Here is a 21,257-nt window from a genome sequence, read left to right on the forward strand (position 1 = left end):
GAGTAAATGTGACCCTGTCACCTGTATGCATCCAACCTGATTGATTGATTGATTTTTATTTATGGGTCCCAAAGACACAACAACAAATCCAAGGGACACACTTATTTCCAGCATTGGTCCCCGATTTTCTGACCAAAGGATATACACAAATAACATATAAAACAACAACACATAAACGCAAAAGTCCAATACAACAAATCCATATTCTACATAATCTAAAAACAAGTCAATAACATCCTGACCAAAAACCATAAAATAGCACATTTCTTATACCATCGTGAAAACAACAATACAAGTATGACCTCTTCTGTCTTTAGCTGTGAATGTGCACAACACTATAGACGTGAAAGTGATGTTCATCTTAAAACATAATCTCAAGGTTTATACCTTCAGTTATACGTCTATATACCTGGAGTTAAACCTGGACTGTTTTTAGTGCAACAGCGTACAACTCTATATGATGGCAGAGAGGTGGTGGAAGTTGGTTTGCTTTCAATATATATATATATATATATATATATATATATATATATATATATATATTTTTTTTTTACAGTTTTTCATGTGATCATTTACATTCAAGAAATGTATTACTCTGTCATTTGACCTGCAGTCTTTTCACTCAGAATCGAAGACTGTAATAGGCTACAGGTTAATAACACTCTTGTTTTGTACAGTAACTGTTTCCTGTATGAACAATAAAGTGGACCTTGACATTCATCCTTTTTTCCCCCTTATTTCTTATTTCCCTTTTTTATTTCCTATATATATATATATATATATATATATATATATATATATATATATATAATAGTGATGATAGACGTTTTCATACAAATCTGTCATTTTACAGTATTTGATAGGTGGTTTATTGGCCAGATGTTCATCATGTGAATAACAGACAGAATCCCCACATTTAGTGGTGATTTCATTTATTGATTTTTATATAAATGTTTACACACCTTACATTTTATTTTGAAGCCAGTGCAGATATAGGCCTAGTTTAGGGGGGGGTGGGGGGGTTCATAAGAGATGTTCCCTTATAATTCTGTCCTTGAATTCTAAAACCATATCCATACATCCTAACTAATTACATGGTGTATATCATTTTTAAATCAAGTTTTTTCGTTTTTGGGAGAATTATGCAACTTCCTAGAATTATATATGTGTGGATTCAGTTAGATGAAAAAAAAAGTCTGGGTTGGTCAATAAAGTTAGATAATTATAGTTGTCACCCATACTAACTTAATTTGTTGTTACACTTAATAACTCCAAAAAGGCAGTTAGCCTCTTATTGTTTTTCTCTTCTGTTTTATTATGATAAACTGTGAAAGTGTATTGTCTCTTACACTCAGGATCAAATTGAGGCCTGTTAAATTGTGATCTAAATCTTTTTCGCTTTGACTTATTATGTATTATGTGCAGGCCTTTGCTAACCTTATTTGTATTACATTTTCGATTGGATTTCAAAAAGTAAAAGCAATCAATGTAACTTTAGAAAATTAGGTCAGGCAGTTATTACCTCTAGTTGTCAGAAATGCGTGGCCAGAAGATGTTACAGTAGGACATTGTCCATCTTATCTAGAAAGAAAGAAAGAAAGAAAGAAAGAAAGAAAGAAAGAAAGAAAGAAAGAAGAAAGAAAGAAAGAAAGAAAGAAAGAAAGAAAGAAGAAAGAAAGAAAGAAAGAAAGAAGAGAAAGAAAGAAAGAAAGAAAGAAAGAAGAAAGAAAGAAAGAAAGAAAGAAAGAAAGAAAGAAAGAAAGAAAGAAAGAAAGAAAGAAAAGAAAGAAAGAAAGAAAGAAAGAAGAAAGAAAGAAAGAAAGAAAGAAAGAAAGAAAGAAAGAAAGAAAGAAAGAAAGAAAGAAAGGCCTATATAGGCTATGTTGATGTGTTCATCAGGAAACAATTTCATTCATCGTCATACAGAGGCCTACTCTTTAAAAAAAAAGATTAAGCATGACATTAAATTAAAAAGAATACTATATTTCTATATGAAAAAAAAATGTATTTCTAGAAGTAGAATAAAGTAGAGTATTTAAGAATTAATAAGAATGAAAAATACGGTCAAATCCTTTTTGCTTCGATAGCTCATTTGACATTACAGCCTATATGGCTGTATTATGTATATCAGCGCCGGTATAATTGGTTGTATGGAGAGGTAGGCCATTGTGTGTGTAAGGGTTTTATGAAAGCCAGTAAGAAATATGTTGCATCCTGGTTTGATAGAGAGGGAGAGAGAGAGAGAGAGAGAGAGAGAGGAGAGAGAGAGAGAGAGAGAGAGAGAGAGAGAGAGAGAGAGAGAGAGAGAGAGAGAGAGACAGAGAGACAGAGAGAGAGAGACAGAGAGAGGGCGAGACAGAGAGAGGGCGAGACGAGAGAGAGAGAGAGAGGAGAGAGGGCGAGACGAGAGAGAGAGAAGAAAGAGAGAGAGGGCGAGAGAGGGCGAGACGAGAGAGAGAAGGAGAGAGAGGGAGGGAGGGAGAGACAGAGAGAGAGACAGAGAGAGAGAGGGCGAGACGACAGAGAGAGAGAGGAGAGAGGGCGAGAGACGAGAGAGAGAGAGGAGAGAGGGCGAGACGAGAGAGAGAGAGAAAGAGAGCGAGAGAGAGAGAGAGAGAGAGAGAGACGAGAGAGAGAGAAAGAGAGGGAGGGAGGGAGGAGAGAGGGAGGGAGAGAGAGGGAGGGAGGAGAGGAGAGGAGAGAGAGAGGAGAGAGAGAGAGAGAGAGAGAGAGAGAGAGAGAGAGAGAGGAGAGAGAGAGAGAGAGAGAGAGAGAGAGAGAGAGAGAGAGAGGGAAGCTGTCATTTGAATAAATGCAAATAGGCTCACCCTCTACCTGGCACCCTGCCAAGTATCTATAGCAACCACGTTTTCTCTCCTTTATTTCCTCCATCCTTCCTCCTCCTTGAGTTAGTTCTCTATCTCTCGCCTCCCTCCCGTCTTCTTCAGTTCTCTCCCCGTTTACAGAAGTGGAGACAGAATTAGTTGTTGTAGCCATAGTGGACTGTAGACACAATATAAAGACTTATATGGTTGTACCTTGTAAGCCACCTCCTCTCCTCTCGGTCAAGTTCAAGACCAAACATTAATAACCTCAATAAGAAAAATTAAATACACAAATAAATACCAATTGGTTTCATGAAGCGCCTCAATGATAATAACGACTAAGATTTATCTTTGTTATTTATGGGTAACTAATTACTAATACCAGAATTATTATTCTACTTCTTCTAAACGAATGATAACGATGTAGAAAAGCAAACACCTCGCCCGGCTAATATTATATAATAGAATAATGTCAAGAAGACGTGACTTGTAATTTCCTGTTCCGCCATGTTAAATAGCATGCACGGTACATTATTATGATGAATTGAAAATGGGGGACCCTGATGTTAACAAGACGAAAGTCTTTGGTCTGCATCCCCTTAACAATGTGTGTATTGAGCTGTACTGTATTGTACCCATTCTGCATCTGTTAATAAAATGTCCAATCAATCAATCAATTAAATCAATCAATAGATATGTCTATAATAATAATAATAATAATAATAATAATAATAATAATATAATAATAATAATAATAATAATAATAATAATAATAATAATAATATGTCTATGGTACCTAACGTTACCTGTGTTCAGAAGAGGCGCTAGTGTGTAGTGTGTGGGTTGGGGGGCTGGTGTATCAAGGTCAAGTTCAAACTCACAGCGTGGCCATTAACTGAGGAAACACACAACTTGACACAACCCACCCCCAGTGATGCTGTGTTGCACTGCCACCTACAGGCCACAGGCCGCCATGACTCTTGAATTGATTGGAGGCCCACTTCTTGGTGATGTAGTGCCCTCTTGTGGCGGACTCACCGAAATACAGTCCTCCTCCAGGAATCCTCCTCCTGCTCCTCCTCCTCCTCCTCCTCCTCCTCCTCCTCCTCCTCCTCCTTTATCCTCCTCCTCCTCCTTCAATCCTCCTCCTGCTCCTCCTCCTCCTCCTCCTCTCCTCCTCTTCTAATCCTCCTCCTCCTTCTAATCCTCCTCCTGCTCCTCCTCCTCCTCCTCCTCCTCCTCCTTCTAATCCTCCTCCTGCTCCTCCTCCTCCTCTTCTTCCGCTTCCTCTTCCTCCTCTTCCCCTCCTCCTCCTCCACGGGGGCGGCATACTGGCTCATGTTAGGCAGGTAATGCATTATGCAGCAGCTTAAAGGAAAACGCCAACATTTGGGAATTAGCTTATTTGCCATCTTCCCTGGAGTTAGACAAGAAGATACATACCTTGTGTCTCTGTGCGTGCAGTAGGCTTAGGGAACGCCCGCACCGTTAGCGTAGCATAGCTTCATCACTGGAAGTGGGGCAGTCCTTTACCCTGAAGTTCCCTACAGTCCCCTACAGTCACGAAATACACTCCAAATACAACTCCAAAACGTTCCTGTAAACATGTTGTGACCTGTGTATTTACCACGGGAGAAATAAAAAATAATTGAATTAGACATTTACGTTTTCTAAGCAAATATACTCTGAAATATATTTTGCCTAACCACTCTCTCGGGGCGCAGTGATTTCACGCAACACAGTGGCGTGATTACACAAACAAGCCGCTGTTTCTACACTGGTTAAGCTTAGGCACTCTTCGAAGTAGGTTATGGTTAGAGTTTGTCTTAGAGCGTGACGGCAAGTTCTTTCGACGGTTAAGCTTAGGCACTCTTTCGAAGTTGGTTAAGGTTAGAGTTTGTCTTAGAGCGTGGCAATAGATTGATTGATTGATTGAAAAGTTTATTAACAGATTGCAGAATGGGTACAGTACAGTACAGCTCAATACTACAATTGTTAAGCGGATGCAGACCTGAGAAAGACTTTTGTCTTGTTTCCATCAGGGTCCTCCATTTTCAATTCATCATATGACACACACACGACACGACATACAGATAGACAGTACTGCTACATCTATACATTTATGACATACCAGATTTTCAAATACAGTACTGTTTGTGATACTAAAAAAATCCAGAAAAAGAGTGTATATACATTTGACATAGAAACTGTGCATTGGGGGAGGTTGGGTAGGTGGGGTGGGGCTGTCAAGTCAAGTCAGTTTTATTTGTATAGCAACTTTCCAGGCAGCGGCAGCTGACACCAAAGTGCTTCACAAGCAAGTTGATAAAAACAAATTAGTGTGAGGCAAGGTATAAGATTAAAAGAAAGAAAAAAACATAGCAAAGCAATGAAAGCAACAAAAACAAAACAATATGGTGCAAGATAGGATTAAAAACATAATAAAGCAATGCAAGTAATAAAAACTGGTAGGACACAGTAAAACAAAGAGGATAGAGGGGCCAGGGGGTCTAGTGTACATTGGAGAGGGGGGGGGGGGGCACTGTACATTGGAATACTGACCTACATTTGACATAGAAACTGTACATTGGAGGAGGTTGGGTAGGTGGGGTGGGTGGGTGGTGGCTGTACATTGGAGGTGGGGGGGGGGGGGGTTGGGTACATTGGAATACTGACAAAGCCTGCTTGGTCTTTATTGTACAACTGGGTTAGGACATTTGTAGGGGCCAGTTTTGAATTGCAGTCTCCCGTAGGTGTTCTTTGAGAGAACGCCAGGTAGTTTGCAGAATGTTTGACGAGGAAATGGGCAAAGACACAGCTCGTCACGGATTGGCCAAACGCGTCAGTGGCCAATCAGAGAGCATCAGTCAGTGCCAATCAGAGAGCGTCTCCGAGAAATGCGGCTTGTTTGTGTAATGCAACATTGTACCCGGATGTAGCTAGGTTCCCTAGATGCTACACAAACAAGCCGCATTTCTCTGAGACGCTCTCTGATTGGCACTGACTGATGCTCTCTGATTGGCCACTGACGCGTTTGGCCAATCCGTGACGAGCTGTGTCTTTGCCCATTTCCTCGTCAAACAGTCTGCAAACTACCTGGCGTTCTATCGCCATGCTCTAAGACAAACTCTAACCTTAACCAACTTCGAAAGAGTGCCTAAGCTTAACCGTCGAAAGAACTTGCCGTCACGCTCTAAGACAAACTCTAACCATAACCTCCTTCGAAGAGTGCCTAAGCTTAACCAGTGTAGAAACAGGCGTCGGCCAATCAGAGAGCGTCTCCGAGAAATGCGGCTTGTTTGTGTAATCACGCGGCTGCGCGTCGATGTTGCAGTCCGCTAGTCGCGTCCGCTCGTGCGCATTGGTGCGCGTGACGTCATTTGTGTAATTCTCGTCGGCGCGCTCATGCACGCGGATCAGGCGCGCGTGGCCGCGTGCAGCCCAGATTTTGTAACATTTAAAATTAAAATAGCTCACCGAGCTATTTTCATAAAGCCTGCAGCTGCAAGTTTAAAAGGTAGAGGGAGGATGACATTATTCTAAGAATCCTGAAGCGATCCCAAACACTTGTACATCAGGGTAACATTAAGGCCGGGTGATATTAAATATATTATATATGCAAACATGTGCAAAATCACAAATTCACAACTCATCCAAAATGCTGTTCACCACATTGAACTGGATGATCATGTAAAATGTGATGTCAACCAAAAACCTTTTTCGAAAGGTTATTTTCAAAGAACATCTCAAATATTGAAGATTGAGATAATGTGGTTCATTCATTTAGATTATTAATATCAAAATATAGTTTCCTCACAATATGATCCTGATATGATACAATAATACTGAATCATCTCCTAATCCTATATCCCAGGTTTTCTTTTGTCCACTGTACATCAGTTTAAAAAAAATTTACACAACCTTAAAGGTGCTTTTTTTTATATTTATTTTTTAATAAATATATTGCTGCTGGCGGGACAAAACCTCGTAACTCCAAAAACCCAACTTTTCAGCAGATGAAAAAAACGAACACAGATTTGAGGGCGAATAGAGTTACGAGGTTTAGACAGATGATTAATTTAATGCTTTCCCATTGTGTAGACTTTGGAAAACCACACACACATGGACACATGAGTTTGAGTAAAATGTACTCAGTTTGAGTAAAATTTACCTTGCGACATTTACTGTGTGGTTATATACTAGAGAGGTGGGCGTGACCACTTCACCTGGTTATATACTAGAGAGGTGGGCGTGGCTAGGTGAATGGTAGGTGCATGAAAAGTTCTTTCAACGAACGCCCACAGGCGCGAGCATAGTCCAATAGGCGAAGCAAGACGCTTTGCCAGTAATGACATAACTAGGATTATAACCTTTGATATACAGGTGATAAACATCAGTGTTTCTACACTCCTCATCGACCGACACCCGCCTGCTCCAGATAAAACCCACAGCTCGTACTGAAGGAGTAGGACTAGCTTTAGACAAACACAGGAAGGACTAGTGTAGAGGCGCCAAAGCTATATATTTAGGTTATGGTATATTATATATGAATGTTCATGTTTATTTTTATATCCTTACATTGAAACGGCATTAGGAATGTTGATTGGATTTAGATAAAGTCATTGAACCGTCTTATTTGTCATAATAGTACATTCTAGAACATTTGTGATGTCACAGTAGGATGTCATAATAGAACATTCTAGAACATTGGTGAAGTTTCATAGCCGAATGTTCTAGAACATTGGTGATGTTCATTATGATGTCATGACCGAACATTCCAGAACGTTTGTGTATCTATATATATTCAGCAATTCTCTTTGCCAGGTCAGTGTGCATCCTGAAACAGTGCTGAGCAGTACCGAACCGATAGACTAAACAGCATAGATTTTCGGCTTTCCAGTTTGGAGGAATCTTCATGTGTCGAGTCGGCGGTGATTTGGAGACTGGGAAAAACAGTTTTCTTACCTTGTAGTAGTAACGTGAATATTTAGGAAAAAAGCTTTGGGACCGCTTCTGTAAAGAAAGACTTCGCTGTGGAAGAGAAATAAACCATTTTGATATCTTTGTTTTACACTGGAGCGGCTGTGGACATTATTTGTCTTTATCAACGCACATACTACTCACGAGTAAGCAACTTTAACCAGTAGAATGGAACGTCGGCCCTCATAACTAGTGATCAAACAGTGACTTCAACCAGCTGCTGACTGAATCTAAGTAAGTTTATAACAAAAGTTAAAGTAAACTTCAGGGAGCTTTCCAGAGGAGGGAGTGTTACTGAGAGACAAAATGGCTTCGTCTCATTGTGAAGAGGATCTGTCTTGTCCTGTGTGCCGTGACATCTACACAGATCCTGTCCTCTTGTTGTGTAGCCACAGCTTCTGTAAAGCCTGTCTGCAACAATACTGGAGAGACAGAGAAGACAAGAACTGTCCACTTTGTAGGGAAGTCTCTTCAATTTTAAATCCTCCTCGTATCTTGGCTTTGAAGAACCTGTGTGAGGCCTTCAGGGAGAGAAGCCAGAATCCTCCTCGTATCTTGGCTTTGAAGAACCTGTGTGAGGCCTTCAGGGAGAGAAGCCAGAATGACCACCAGCCCATTTTGGATTTTGTGTTGGATTGTTTTTTTTGTTTTCTGTGTCTTGTAATTTTAGCCATCTCAATTGTTAGTTTTATTATTATTGTGTATTGTATGTTGAGTACTGGCTTTTAATAATTCTGTTTTGCAATAATTGTTTTGTATGTTTTTTTGTGTGGACCCCAGGAAGATTAGCTGGTTGCCATGGCACCAGCTAATGGGGATCCGTAATAAAATCAAAATCAAACCATCTGTGTGGTATGTCAGTCGTCCAGAAAACACAAGAGCCACAACTGCTGCCCCATAGAGGAAGCTTCGGAGGATCACAAGGTATGGCAAAATCATTATTATATTAATTTATTCAATCTTTAATTATACTCAATAAATACACAGAGTAAACATTGTTGTCACGTTGTTAATGAATACAGAAACATTAGACAATCAGAACAATTAGATGGGATTAGATTCAGACACTGATGTTGGAGTTGATTTATATTTGTCCACAACGTAGGAGGTGTGGGAGTCAATGTCAGTGTGAGAGTCAATGTCAGTGTGGGAGTCAATGTCAGCGTGGGAGTCAGTGTCAGTGTGGGAGTCAGTGTCAGTGTGGGAGTCCAGGGTGGCCTGGGTGGCAAACGTACTCCAATCCGTGTGTTGAAACCGGTGCTGAAGCACAGAGTCCTCAGACTTGCATCTTTTAAGTGAAATACATCATGAATGAATGAATGAATGAATGAATTCCATTGCAGAAGCAGCTCCAGGCTCCACTGAAGACCTTACGTGACAAGCTACAGGCCTTTAAAGAAATCAAACAAACATGCGTCCGCACAGCAGAACACGTAAAGGTACAAATATTCTGTATTAATGATAAATGATTTACTGTAAGGTTGCAGCTGCACTCAACCTGCACACAGTAAAAATAAGTGCCCTATTGTACATTTGTAGTCCATTGTGGGAGAGACATGATTTTTAACCCCCCTACTGTATATTTCAGTTAGTTATATAGTAAATTATAACACTACCTTATGCATACTGCACCTTATGTGACACTGTGAATACTGTATAGTTAGTTAGATAGTAAATTATATTGACTTATTTCCTTAAACTTATTTGTTTACACTGCTTCTGTTGTTTTTACTACCTGTACCCCCCCCCCCCCCCCACGGGCGTAATTGTGGGGGGGGGGGGACACAGGGGACATGTCCCCTGCATGTTTTCAGAAGGCAGTTATGGTCCCCTGCACTTTTTTACCGTCCAAAACAATGTTACACGATAATAAACGGAGACGCGACGTGGCACTTGGACCACACGGAAAACGGCTGCTTGTTCCATCTCTGAGCTCACTAAATTATGCCCTTGCCCCCCCCCCCCCCCCCCCATGCTGCTATGATGCCTGAATTTCCCCAAGGGGATCAATAAAGGAATATCTTATCTTATCTTATAATCTCCAGTTCCAGGCCCTGCACACAGAGAAGCAGATTAAGAAGGAGTTTAAGAAGCTTCACCAGTTTCTCCACGAGGAACAGGAGGCCAGGGTAGCTGCACTGAAGGAGGAAGAGGAGCAGAAGAGCCAGACGATGAAGGAAAAGATTGAGGAGCTGGACAGAGAGATGTCAACCCTTTCAGACACAATCAGAGCCATAGAGCAGGAGCTGAACGCTGAACACATCTCCTTCCTGCAGGTCAGGACTGGTCTCTCTTCAGTTCATAGGGAATGATGCTGAGGATGTTTAGTACACTGTAAAAACTGGGATTGGGGTTCATTCATATTTATTAAATAAGTATTAGTAACCTATACATAATAAAAAAGACTATGTGCCGTTTGAAATAGAAGTGGACGGCCATGCGAGCTGTTCTCGCACGAAACCCACTCGTGCCTCTCTCTCTCTCTCTCTGTGAGGTTTTGTCCGCTCCCCACCCACTCGCTCCGTTCCTTTAAGGTATTTTGTTAATTAATTGCATTCCGCGCCTCACGCTTCTTTCCTGTAAGATGCCGTGTTGATTGGTGCTCTCCCCACCACACGCTTCTGGAGCAATGATCAATTTCATCCCGCAGCTGTCACAGCTTGTCATTTAGCGCCCCGTGGCTTTAAATACCCTGATCTCCCTAATATCGATGTTGGATCATTTTGAATATTCCCTGCATCTGCCTTTCTTTCCCGTCGCTGTCTGTTGCTCCCCAGGACTCTCGTGAAGTATCCCTGTTGGAGAACCTGATTCCCTGTACGAAGCTACGCCTCGTTTATCTGCCCGCTTTACGCGTTGCGCTCTGGTGAGTTTTTTGGATCAATCGTTTTTGTGTGTGTGAAACACCGAAGAGATCCCGTTTTTGTTATACTGTTCTCACCTATTTTTTGTTGTTGGATTTACACGTTGGATTACCGTATTGTTTTTTCTCTGGACACTGCTAACTGTGTGTATCACACCGAAGATCAAGTCACTTGGATATATTGTTTGGATCAGTCACCTCTCTGTTTCTATTGTGCGCTGAGCTAACTGGGATTTCTCTCTCTCTCTCCGCTTCCACCCTGAGTGTATGCTGGGGGGATCTGCAGAGCGGCTCAGACGTCACAGGCAAATTCCTCACCATCACCTTCTGGGAGAATCTGCAGAGCCGCAAACATTCTTCACATGCCAGATTCCCTGTTTGTTCTGTTCTCCACCTAATTCAATCTTGTGACTCTGTGAATAAACACGCCCTTGTTTTTGGCTAACTCTGAAACAACTCTCTCTGTGCCGTTGCGCTTGGGGTCGGTTACAAACCCTAACATTACGATCCAACCATGACGACCCCAGCCGACACAGAGAGAGTCAGAACAGCATTGGCAGTCCAGATAGAGTTAACCAAGGAACACAGCCAACAGCTAGACAGGGCTGCGGCTGCTGTACAGGAACTCCAAAAGCAGGTCCTGCCTATTCAGGGGTCCCTGGGCGCTCTGGCTAGCCAGCAGTCAAGTATTCTCCTCCACTTACACACGCTGAGTGACACCGTTAACACCTTGCTTGTAACCCCACTTCCTTCAGGAGCCTTGGCCGGAGCATCACCCGCAGCCCTGGCAGGCCCCGCGCCTCCCGATCCCGCACCTCGGGAGCCCCGTCTCTCCGAACCCTGGCTGTTCGACGGTAACTTCGAGGATTGTGCCACATTCATCATGCAATGTGAGTTGGTTTTTCGTCATCAACCCAGTCGTTTCACTTCAAGGGGAGCCCAAGTGGCCTACATGACTAACTTGCTCTCAGGCCGGGCAGCCCAGTGGGTCACTGCCTCCTGGGCAATGGAGGCAGACTTCTGTTTCTCCTACCCAGACTTCGTGGCTGAGCTCCGCAGGGTTTTCCACCATCCAGCCCGTGGTCTGGACCCTGGAGCCCGGTTGGGTACCTTCCGGCAGGGCAGCGGCGGGGTTACCGACTACGTGCTGGAGTTCAGACTGGCGGCTACGGAGAGCGGTTGGAACGACCAAGCACTTCGTCTTACCTTCACGAGGGGGCTCAACAACGCAGTCAGGGACCAGCTCGCGACCCGTGAGGAACCTGAGTCTCTCGAGGACCTGTTCAGCCTCGCCATTCGCATCGACGGACGCCTCCAGGAGAGAAGATGTGAGAGAACCCGACAGGGACCTCCAGAGGTACTCCGGACCCCCCGTACTCGTGACGGTACTGCTGGTCGCCCTGCTCCCAACATGACTGGTGGTTTTTTTCCCTCCCGTTCGGTACCCGAGGAGGAACCCATGCAGCTGGGACGTTCTCATCTGAGCCAAGCTGAACGGGAGGCGAGGTTCAGGTCCGGCCTTTGCCTCTACTGCGGTCGGGAGGGACACCGTATCGCCAACTGCCCCACCCGGCCAAAAGACCAGGCTCGCCGGGACCCCGGGAGATCCTGGTGAGCCGTTTTTCTCGTTCCCAGAGCCGTGCACCACCTGGCCATCTGATGAGCGTCACCCTGGCCTGGGCGGACCAACGGGCCACGGTGGAGGCACTCATTGACTCGGGGGCAGACGAGAGTTTCCTAGACTTCGAGTTTGCTACCCGGGCCAACATTCCACTTGAGGACCTAGTGAGGCCATTGGAGGTATTCGCATTGGACCAACACTGCCTGGCTGACATCACTCAACGCACCTGCCCTGTCCTGCTCACCATTGCTGGTAACCACATTGAGAGACTCCAGTTCCTTATCACCAGATCCCCTCTTGTCCCAGTAGTCCTGGGCCGGCCCTGGCTCGCGCTGCACGAGCCCCACATCGCCTGGTCCTCCGGTACCATCAAGGGCTGGAGCTCCTCCTGTCATGCCCAGTGTCTTCAGGCGGCGTCCTGTCCCCCGCCCCGGAGATCCGTTGGTGAGCCGCCTCCGGACCTCTCGACCATACCCCCCGAGTACCACGACCTCATGGAGGTTTTCAGTAAGTCCAGGGCTCAGGCCCTTCCGCCCCACCGGCCTTACGACTGTGCCATCGACCTCCGCTCAGGGGCTCCCCTTCCCGGCAGCCGCCTCTACAGTCTGACCGTCCCGGAGAAGGCGGCGATGGATCAATACATCTCTGAGTCCTTGGAAGCAGGACTCATTCGGCCTTCCTCCTCTCCTGTGGCGGCCGGTTTCTTCTTTGTTGGGAAGAAGGACGGGGACCTTCGACCCTGCATCGACTATCGCCAGCTCAACGAGATCACCATTAAGAACAAGTATCCTCTACCTCTCATGAACTCCACTTTCGAGCCTCTCACCCAGGCTACCGTCTTTACCAAGCTGGACCTCCGGAGTGCCTACCATCTAGTCCGTATCCGTGAGGGCGATGAATGGAAGACCGCCTTCAAGACTCCCAGGGGCCACTACAAGTACCTGGTGATGCCGTTCGGCCTCACCAACGCTCCGGCGGTATTCCAGGCGCTCATGAACGACGTCCTTCGTGACATGCTGGAGGAGTTTGTGGTAGTATACCTAGACGACATCCTCATCTTCTCCAAGACCCTCGAGGAACACATCCAGCATGTCCGCCGTGTGCTGGAGCGCCTCCTCCACTATCGGCTCTTCGTCAAGGCGGAGAAGTGCCGATTCCACTCCGACTCCGTCGATTACCTGGGCTTCATCGTGGAGAAAGGCTTGACCCGAGCTGATCCTCGCAAGCTCCAGGCCGTGGAGGAATGGCCTGAACCCACCTCTCGGAAGGAGTTACAGAGCTTCCTCGGGTTCGCCAACTTCTACCGAAGGTTCTTCCGGAACTACAGTCAAGTGGCGGAACCGCTTACCAGACTGACCTCTCCCGCCCTGCCGTTCGACTGGTCCCCAGCGGCGTGTGCTGCGTTCCGCTCCCTCAAGAAGAGGTTCACTTCCGCCCCGATCTTGCTCCATCCAGACCCCAAGAGACAGTTCATCGTTGAGGTGGACGCCTCGGATACTGGACTGGGAGCTATCTTATCCCAGCGGTCGGCAACGGACCAGAAGGTACATCCGTGCGCCTTCTACTCGCGTCGGTTCCTCCCTGCCGAGAGGAACTATGACATCGGCAATCGGGAGCTGCTGGCGGTTGTGGCTGCCTTGGAGGAGTGGCGTCATTGGCTAGAGGGGGCCGAGGAGCCGTTTACAATTTGGACGGACCACAAGAACCTGACGTACATCCGTGCTTCCAAGCGCCTCAATGGCCGGCAGGCAAGATGGGCCAGCTTCCTCAGTCGGTTCGACTTCTCGCTGACGTTTCGCCCTGGTTCCCGCAACACGAAGGCCGACTCCCTGTCCCGGTTACACTCCAAGGGGGCTCCAACCACTGAGGACCCGACTCCCATCCTCCCAGAGGCCAGGGTGGTAGGAGTCGTCACCTTGGGTATCGAGGGGGTGGTAAGGCGTGCCCTACGCTTCCATCGCGCTCCAGGCAATGTACCGGTTCATCGTCTCTTCGTCCCCGACTCGGTCCGGTCCCGGGTCCTCCAGTGGGGCCATACCAGCCGGTTCGCCTGCCACCCGGGCGTTCATCGCACGTTCTCCTTCCTGGCTCGTCGATTCTGGTGGCCCACCATGAGGAACGACGTCAAGGGGTTCGTACTGGCCTGCGCGGTCTGCGCCCGCAGCAAGGCCTCCCACCAGGCACCCTCCGGGCTATTACAGCCGCTTCCCATTCCGAGCCGTCCTTGGTCACATGTGGCGCTGGACTTCGTCACAGGTCTTCCCTCCTCCCAGGGGAACACGTGCCTTCTGACCGTGGTGGATCGATTCAGCAAGGGGGTTCACCTCGTGGCCCTTCCCAAACTTCCCTCGGCGGCCGAGACGGCGGACCTCCTGACACACCACGTGTTTCGCCTCCATGGTTTTCCCCAGGACGTCGTCTCGGACCGGGGGCCCCAGTTCACTTCCCAGGTATGGCGGGCTTTTTGCAAGGGATTGGGGGCAACGGTCAGTCTTTCCTCTGGTTATCATCCCCAGACTAACGGACAAACGGAGAGGATGAACCAGAGCGTGGAGTCTGCTCTTCGGTCGGTGTGTGGCTGCCGAGAGACCAGCTTCTTGGAGCCGTTTCCTTCCCTGGGTCGAGTACTCCATCAACTCCATGGTCAGTTCCGCCACCGGCCTCTCACCCTTTGAGGTATCCCTGGGCTACCAACCCCCTCTTTTCCCTGCACAGGAGACGGAGGTGGCAGTTCCCTCCGTACAGGACCACCTCGACCGGTGCCGTCGGGTCTGGGAGATCGCCAGGACCGCGCTGCTCCGGTCATCAGAGCGCGCCTGTCGTGGGGCTGACCGGCGCCGGGTTCCTGCGCCGACGTACCACCCTGGGTAGAGGGTGTGGCTTTCCGCGAGGGACCTCCCACTTCGGTCCTCGGCCAAGAAACTTAACCCCGGTTCGTCGGACCTTTCGAGGTTCTGAAGGTACTCAGTCCGGCGGCGGTGCGTCTTAAGCTTCCTGCGTCCATGCACATTCACCCCGTTTTCCATGTGTCCCGGGTTAAGCCTGTCTCTCTCAGTCCCCTGATGCCTCCTGCTCCGGATCCACCTCCTCCCAAGATGGTGGACGGTCACCCCCAGTGGCAGGTCCGCCGGTTGATGGGCGCTCGACGGCGGGGTCGGGGGTTCCAGTACCTGGTGGACTGGGAGGGGTACGGCCCGGAGGAACGGAGCTGGGTCTCCCGCCAGCTCATCGTGGATCCCGGCCTGATCACCGACTTCCATCGTGCCCATCCGGGCGAGCCGGGTCGGCCTGGTCGCCAGGTGGCTCCCGTGGAGGGGGGGGTACTGTGAGGTTTTGTCCGCTCCCCACCCACTCGCTCCGTTCCTTTAAGGTATTTTGTTAATTAATTGCATTCCGCGCCTCACGCTTCTTTCCTGTAAGATGCCGTGTTGATTGGTGCTCTCCCCACCACACGCTTCTGGAGCAATGATCAATTTCATCCCGCAGCTGTCACAGCTTGTCATTTAGCGCCCCGTGGCTTTAAATACCCTGATCTCCCTAATATCAATGTTGGATCGTTTTGAATATTCCCTGCATCTGCCTTTCTTTCCCGTCGCTGTCTGTTGCTCCCCAGGACTCTCGTGAAGTATCCCTGTTGGAGAACCTGATTCCCCGTACGAAGCTATGCCTCGTTTATCTGCCCGCTTTACGCGTTGCGCTCTGGTGAGTTTTTGGAAACAGTCTTTTTTGGATCAATCGTTTTTGTGTGTTTGTGAAACACCGAAGAGATCCCGTTTTTGTTATACTGTTCTCACCTATTTTTTGTTGTTGGATTTACACGTTGGATTACCGTATTGTTTTTTCTCTGGACACTGCTAACTGTGTGTATCACACCGAAGATCAAGTCACTTGGATATATTGTTTGGATCAGTCACCTCTCTGTTTCTATTGTGCGCTGAGCTAACTGGGATTTCTCTCTCTCTCTCCGCTTCCACCCTGAGTGTATGCTGGGGGGATCTGCAGAGCGGCTCAGACGTCACAGGCAAATTCCTCACCATCACCTTCTGGGAGAATCTGCAGAGCCGCAAACATTCTTCACATGCCAGATTCCCTGTTTGTTCTGTTCTCCACCTAATTCAATCTTGTGACTCTGTGAATAAACACGCCCTTGTTTTTGGCTAACTCTGAAACAACTCTCTCTGTGCCGTTGCGCTTGGGGTCGGTTACAAACCCTAACACTCTCTCTCTGTCTGTCTGTCTCTCTCCCTCTCTCTCTCTCTCTCCCACTCTCTCTCTGTCTGTCTCTCTCTCTCTCTTTTGCTCTCTCTCTGTCTGTCTCTCTCTCTCTCACTCTCTCTCTTTCTCTCTGTCTGTCTCTCTCACTCTCTCTCTCTCTCTCTCTCTCTCTCTCTCTCTCTCTCTCCTTTTACATCTGCATCTCAGATTAAAGGTGCTGTTGTAATTGTATGATCTGGATGATGTGACTGAGGTTGAGAGGGTAGTGGAATGTACAATAGTATGTATGTATGTATTTATTGTGTATTGTGTATTTATTGATTGAGTGGAAATGATTGTATTAGAAACATGATGGAGAATAGATGGAATACAGTTATTTTTATGGAAATCAATATCTCTCTCTTCTCTGCGGCTCTGAAGCTAAGCCCACAGCAGGACTGACTCTTGAATGTTCTTCCAGAGCTCAGTGCAACCTGCCTCGTCCACAGCTGGTCTCAGGAGCGCTGATAGACGAGCCCAAACACCTGGGCAACCTGGCCTTCAGAGTCTGGGAGAAGATGAAGGAGAGGGTCACGTTCACTCCTGTCACTCTGGACCCAAACACTGCAGCACCCTGGTTCTCTATATCTGATGATCTGAGTGTGAGAGACACAGACACATGGCAGCAGCTCCCTGACAACCCAGAGAGGAACATGGTGTATAGCATTGTTCTGGGTTCTGAGAGCTTCAGCTCAGGGAAACACAGCTGGGAGGTGGAGGTGGGAGACCATCCTCTCTGGTCTATAGGTGTAGCTAAAGAGTCATTTGACAGGAAGAGTAAGGGGCTAAAGGCATCACCACAACATGGTATCTGGACTCTATGTTATTGGAGTGGTAAGTACACTAATGGTATGAGTCAGATCCTCAAAGTGAAGAGGAGCCCCCAGAGGGTCAGAGTACAGCTGGACTATAACGGGGGGAAGCTGACCTTCTACGACCGTGAAGACATGACTCACATCTGCACTCATGAACACACCTTCACTGAGAACTCTACCCACTCTTCGATATAGGACCGGCTGGTGATGCCAAACACCCTGATATAAACATCTGCCCATCAGAGGTGTCTCTCTCTGTGATATAGTCATGACAGTGAGGTGTGTGTGTGTGTGTGTGTGTGTGTGTGTGTGTGTGTGTGTGTGTGTGTGTGTGTGTGTGTGTGTGTGTGTGTGTGTGTGTGTGTGTGTGTGTGTGTGTGTGTGTGTGTGTGTGTGTGTGTGTGTGTGTGTGTGTGTGTGTGTGTGTGTGTGTGTGTGTGTGTGTGTGTGTGTGTGATATAGTCATGACAGTAACGTGTGTTTGTTTGTCTATGTTTGTGTGTGTGTGTGTGTGTGTGTGTGTGTGTGTGTGTGTGTGTGTGTGTGTGTGTGTGTGTGTGTGTGTGTGTGTGTGTGTGTGTGTGTGTGTGTTCGGGACCGATCCCACTTCACTTCCCTTCCTCTGGCTCTACCGCCTGGCAGGTATTACCTTAAAGAGATTAAGTAAGGTATTACTTACCTTAAAGAGATATTTCACTTTAGTTTCACTAGTTTCCTCGGTCTTACCTCCACACCTCTAGGAACGGTGCTGTTGACAGAAGACAACTTGAGGTTCTACTAAAGTGAAATGTCCCTTTAAGCAGTAACTGTCTCATTACGAACAAGGATGTATCTTATTTGTTTTAGGACAGAGGAGGCGATTGTCTTGTGATTTTACGGAAAGAGTTCATAAATGTGCCCTTTTTCCCCCACGGCTGAGCGATATCGACGCCATCGAGGTCAGAGGTCAGAGTTGAGACGCACCGCTTGACCCCCACGTGTTGGGGGGGGGGGGTACTGTGGTTAGATACATGTAGTCGAAACACTGGTGTCTGAGAGCGTGTGTGTGTGTAACGGGATGTGTATGAAATATGAATATGAAGCTACAAGGAATCCATGGGAAATGCAGTTGTACATTATTACATTTACATTTTTGTGTACATCTTTGTGCAGTTGTACATTATTACTACAGTATTGAACTGAAATACCCTCCAGTTAGAACCCCCCCCCCCCCCCCCCCTTGTCTCTATTTTTATTTTTGTTTTATCATTTTCTTTGTAGTATATGAGAACTCTTGTGTTTCTCAGTAGGTGTAGTTTCTACAGAGCGTCAGGCGTGTCTCTGATGCAGTGCAGAGGTTCACTGGTGACACCAAACTGGAGCTTGTTCAGTCTTTTGGCGCCACCTTGTGGCCATATTGATGTGTGTTTTTGTTTTGTTTGAGCTTCAGTATAAACGAGTCAAGTCAAGTCAAGAATTTTATTTGTCACGGCATAAGTATACAATGAAATGCGGGGGGGGGTCTTGCCCGCAACGATGTGCATAATACAATAGTAATATTAATAAGAATCCAATAGAACGACATTGTGCAATAAAACAAGTAAACAAAGTAGGGCATATCGGTATATGTACATGAGTTATTTACACCCAGATAGCAAAATATGAGTGAATCAACGTTGAAATAGGGTTAGGCAGAAATATTGAATCTATGTTGAAGCCTGACATCGAAATTATACAAAACGTTGTCTATGACTTACATATTGAATCAACGTTAGGTTTTCAACCATAACTGATACTATATCAATGTTGATTCAACCATCATCTAAATGGTAATCTACATGCACATTTTAGTTGATTTTATATTGAATCAATGTTAGGCATCAATGTTTATTCAACCATAATCTAAATGGTAATCTACTTGTACAGATTAAAGACAGTGCCTAATTGCCTCTACGAATGGAATGTAACACATTTCATTCACAAGTTAGGTGTGAATGTATCTGAGAACGTATTTAACACACCTGAGTCCTGACGACCGGCGCTAGTGATATGCAAAGTAGCCCAGGTGGGTAATTATAGCGAGTTGGCGAGTGCAGCGCATTCCTGTATGCACGCGCGTGCCGTGCACATCCGTGCATGTGCGTGCACGCGCTTCTGCTCAAATCATTGGGTGCACCATTGGAGTGCCACCCCCCACTCCTACCCAACCCCACCCCCCACCCAACCACCTCCAATGTACAGTCCCCCCCCACCCCCACCCCCCCCCCACCACCTACCCAATCCAATGTGACATGTTCGATTCCCTTAAGTTTTTTTTTTTTTTTAACGTGCATTGCACTATAGCGTATTGTATATTGTATATTGTATGGTACAGTAACGGTCTCTGGAGCGCAACAGTAAGAAGCATTTGCACTGCAACGCATACACCTTACTGTAAATTGTACCATACAATATACAATATCGCTGCTGTCGGGACAAAACCTCATAACTCCAAAAACCCAACTTTTCAGCAGATGAAAAAAACTAACACAGATTTGAGGGTGAATAGAGTTAGGAGGTTTAGACAGATGATCGGTTTAATGCTTTCCCATTGTTTAAACTTTGTAAAACCCACACACACATATGGAGGATGATCTACGGAGTTGATTTATATAAAAAAAAAAATTAAATGGAGTTATGAGGTTTTGTCCCGACAGCAGCGATATACAATACTCTATAGTGCAATGCACGTTAAAAAAAAAAAAAAAGGGGAATCGAACTTGTCACAAACGGACCATAGGATCCACAGCCAAGCAGCGTTACCAATTGAGCTAGTTTGTCGATGGTAAAAAAGGAGGGATTACTGCTACATAATGCTGCCGCGACGGAGCTCCGCCGCGACAATATTATTAAACAGCGGCTCTGTCATTGAAGTGGGAAAAGTGAGCCGTATTGTATATTAGTACATTGAACAGTGATTAATATTATTAGAGATGATTGATGATATTATTATGACTGATGACTGCGATGTGAAAGGCGCCGCGAACTCCTTCCTAATGCTGCGGGCGGCGTTGAAGGCAGAAAGCGGCGGTGAGGTGAACCACAGCAGCCTCGTTGCCGCGTCGCGTCCTGGGGCTGCCGCGGGGCGTGGCCGCGGCGGTTCACGTGCCTGTTGGGGCAAATCAGGCCTACCCCGGAAATAGGAACGGTTGCGGAACAGCTACAGGCATCCCCCCGTCCCCCAATGTACAGATGAATTGAAAATGGGGGACCCTGATGTAAACAAGACAAAAGGCTTTCTCTGGTCTGCATCCCCTTAACAATTGTATGTATTGAGCTGTACTGTACTGTACCCATTCCGCAATCTGTTAATTAAAGTTTTCACTCAATCAATCAACTTTATCCAATAAGGAGAGAGAATACTACATATTTGTACTTATTTCAAGAATACTTGCCAAGCCACATTATCTTACTGCACTGGCAGATTATTTTACTTGTTTCAAGGACACATATGTGCTTAAAACTAGTTTTTATTTCTTATTTTTGTCAGACCATTTTTGCAGTGAGGAGTTCTCTCTCCTGATTGGATAAAGTGGGAATGGGAATTTATTTAAATCTTACTGATAGAATAGAATAGATAGAATAGAAATACTTTTATTATCCCGTGGGAAATTTTACACTGCAAATCGCTCAACATTTAAACATTTAAACATTTAGACAGGACAGGTCACAAATTAGAATAATAACACAAATCAAATCAAGTTGCCTAGGATAAGAGTAGAGTCAAATAGAATAAAATGAAATGAAATAAAATATACAGAAATAAATACAGTAAGAATATACTGAGCATGGGGGAAGCAGTGTAAACAATTTGGTCAATATAATTATAATTTAAATCTAACTAAATGAAATATATATTCACAGTATTCACAGTGTCACAT

The 21,257-nt window shown here is 46.0% G+C and overlaps 1 protein-coding gene across 1 annotated transcript in view; it reads left to right on the top strand.

Annotated features, from left to right (window-relative positions):
• LOC311227634 (uncharacterized protein) overlaps positions 1-21,257 on the top strand; it is a gene marked incomplete at both ends in the record, with an annotated part of 53,569 nt that overhangs the window by 2,000 nt on the left and 30,312 nt on the right. The window contains 3 exons of the mRNA XM_084313356.1: positions 8,667-8,729; positions 9,851-10,081; positions 16,993-17,262. Coding sequence (XP_084169482.1) covers positions 8,667-8,729; positions 9,851-10,081; positions 16,993-17,262 — 564 coding nt within the window. The remainder of the gene's footprint in view (positions 1-8,666; positions 8,730-9,850; positions 10,082-16,992; positions 17,263-21,257) is intronic.

Source organism: Notolepis coatsorum (assembly GCF_963971535.1).
Source record: "Notolepis coatsorum genome assembly, chromosome: 4".
NCBI classification, from domain to species: domain Eukaryota; kingdom Metazoa; phylum Chordata; class Actinopteri; order Aulopiformes; family Paralepididae; genus Notolepis; species Notolepis coatsorum.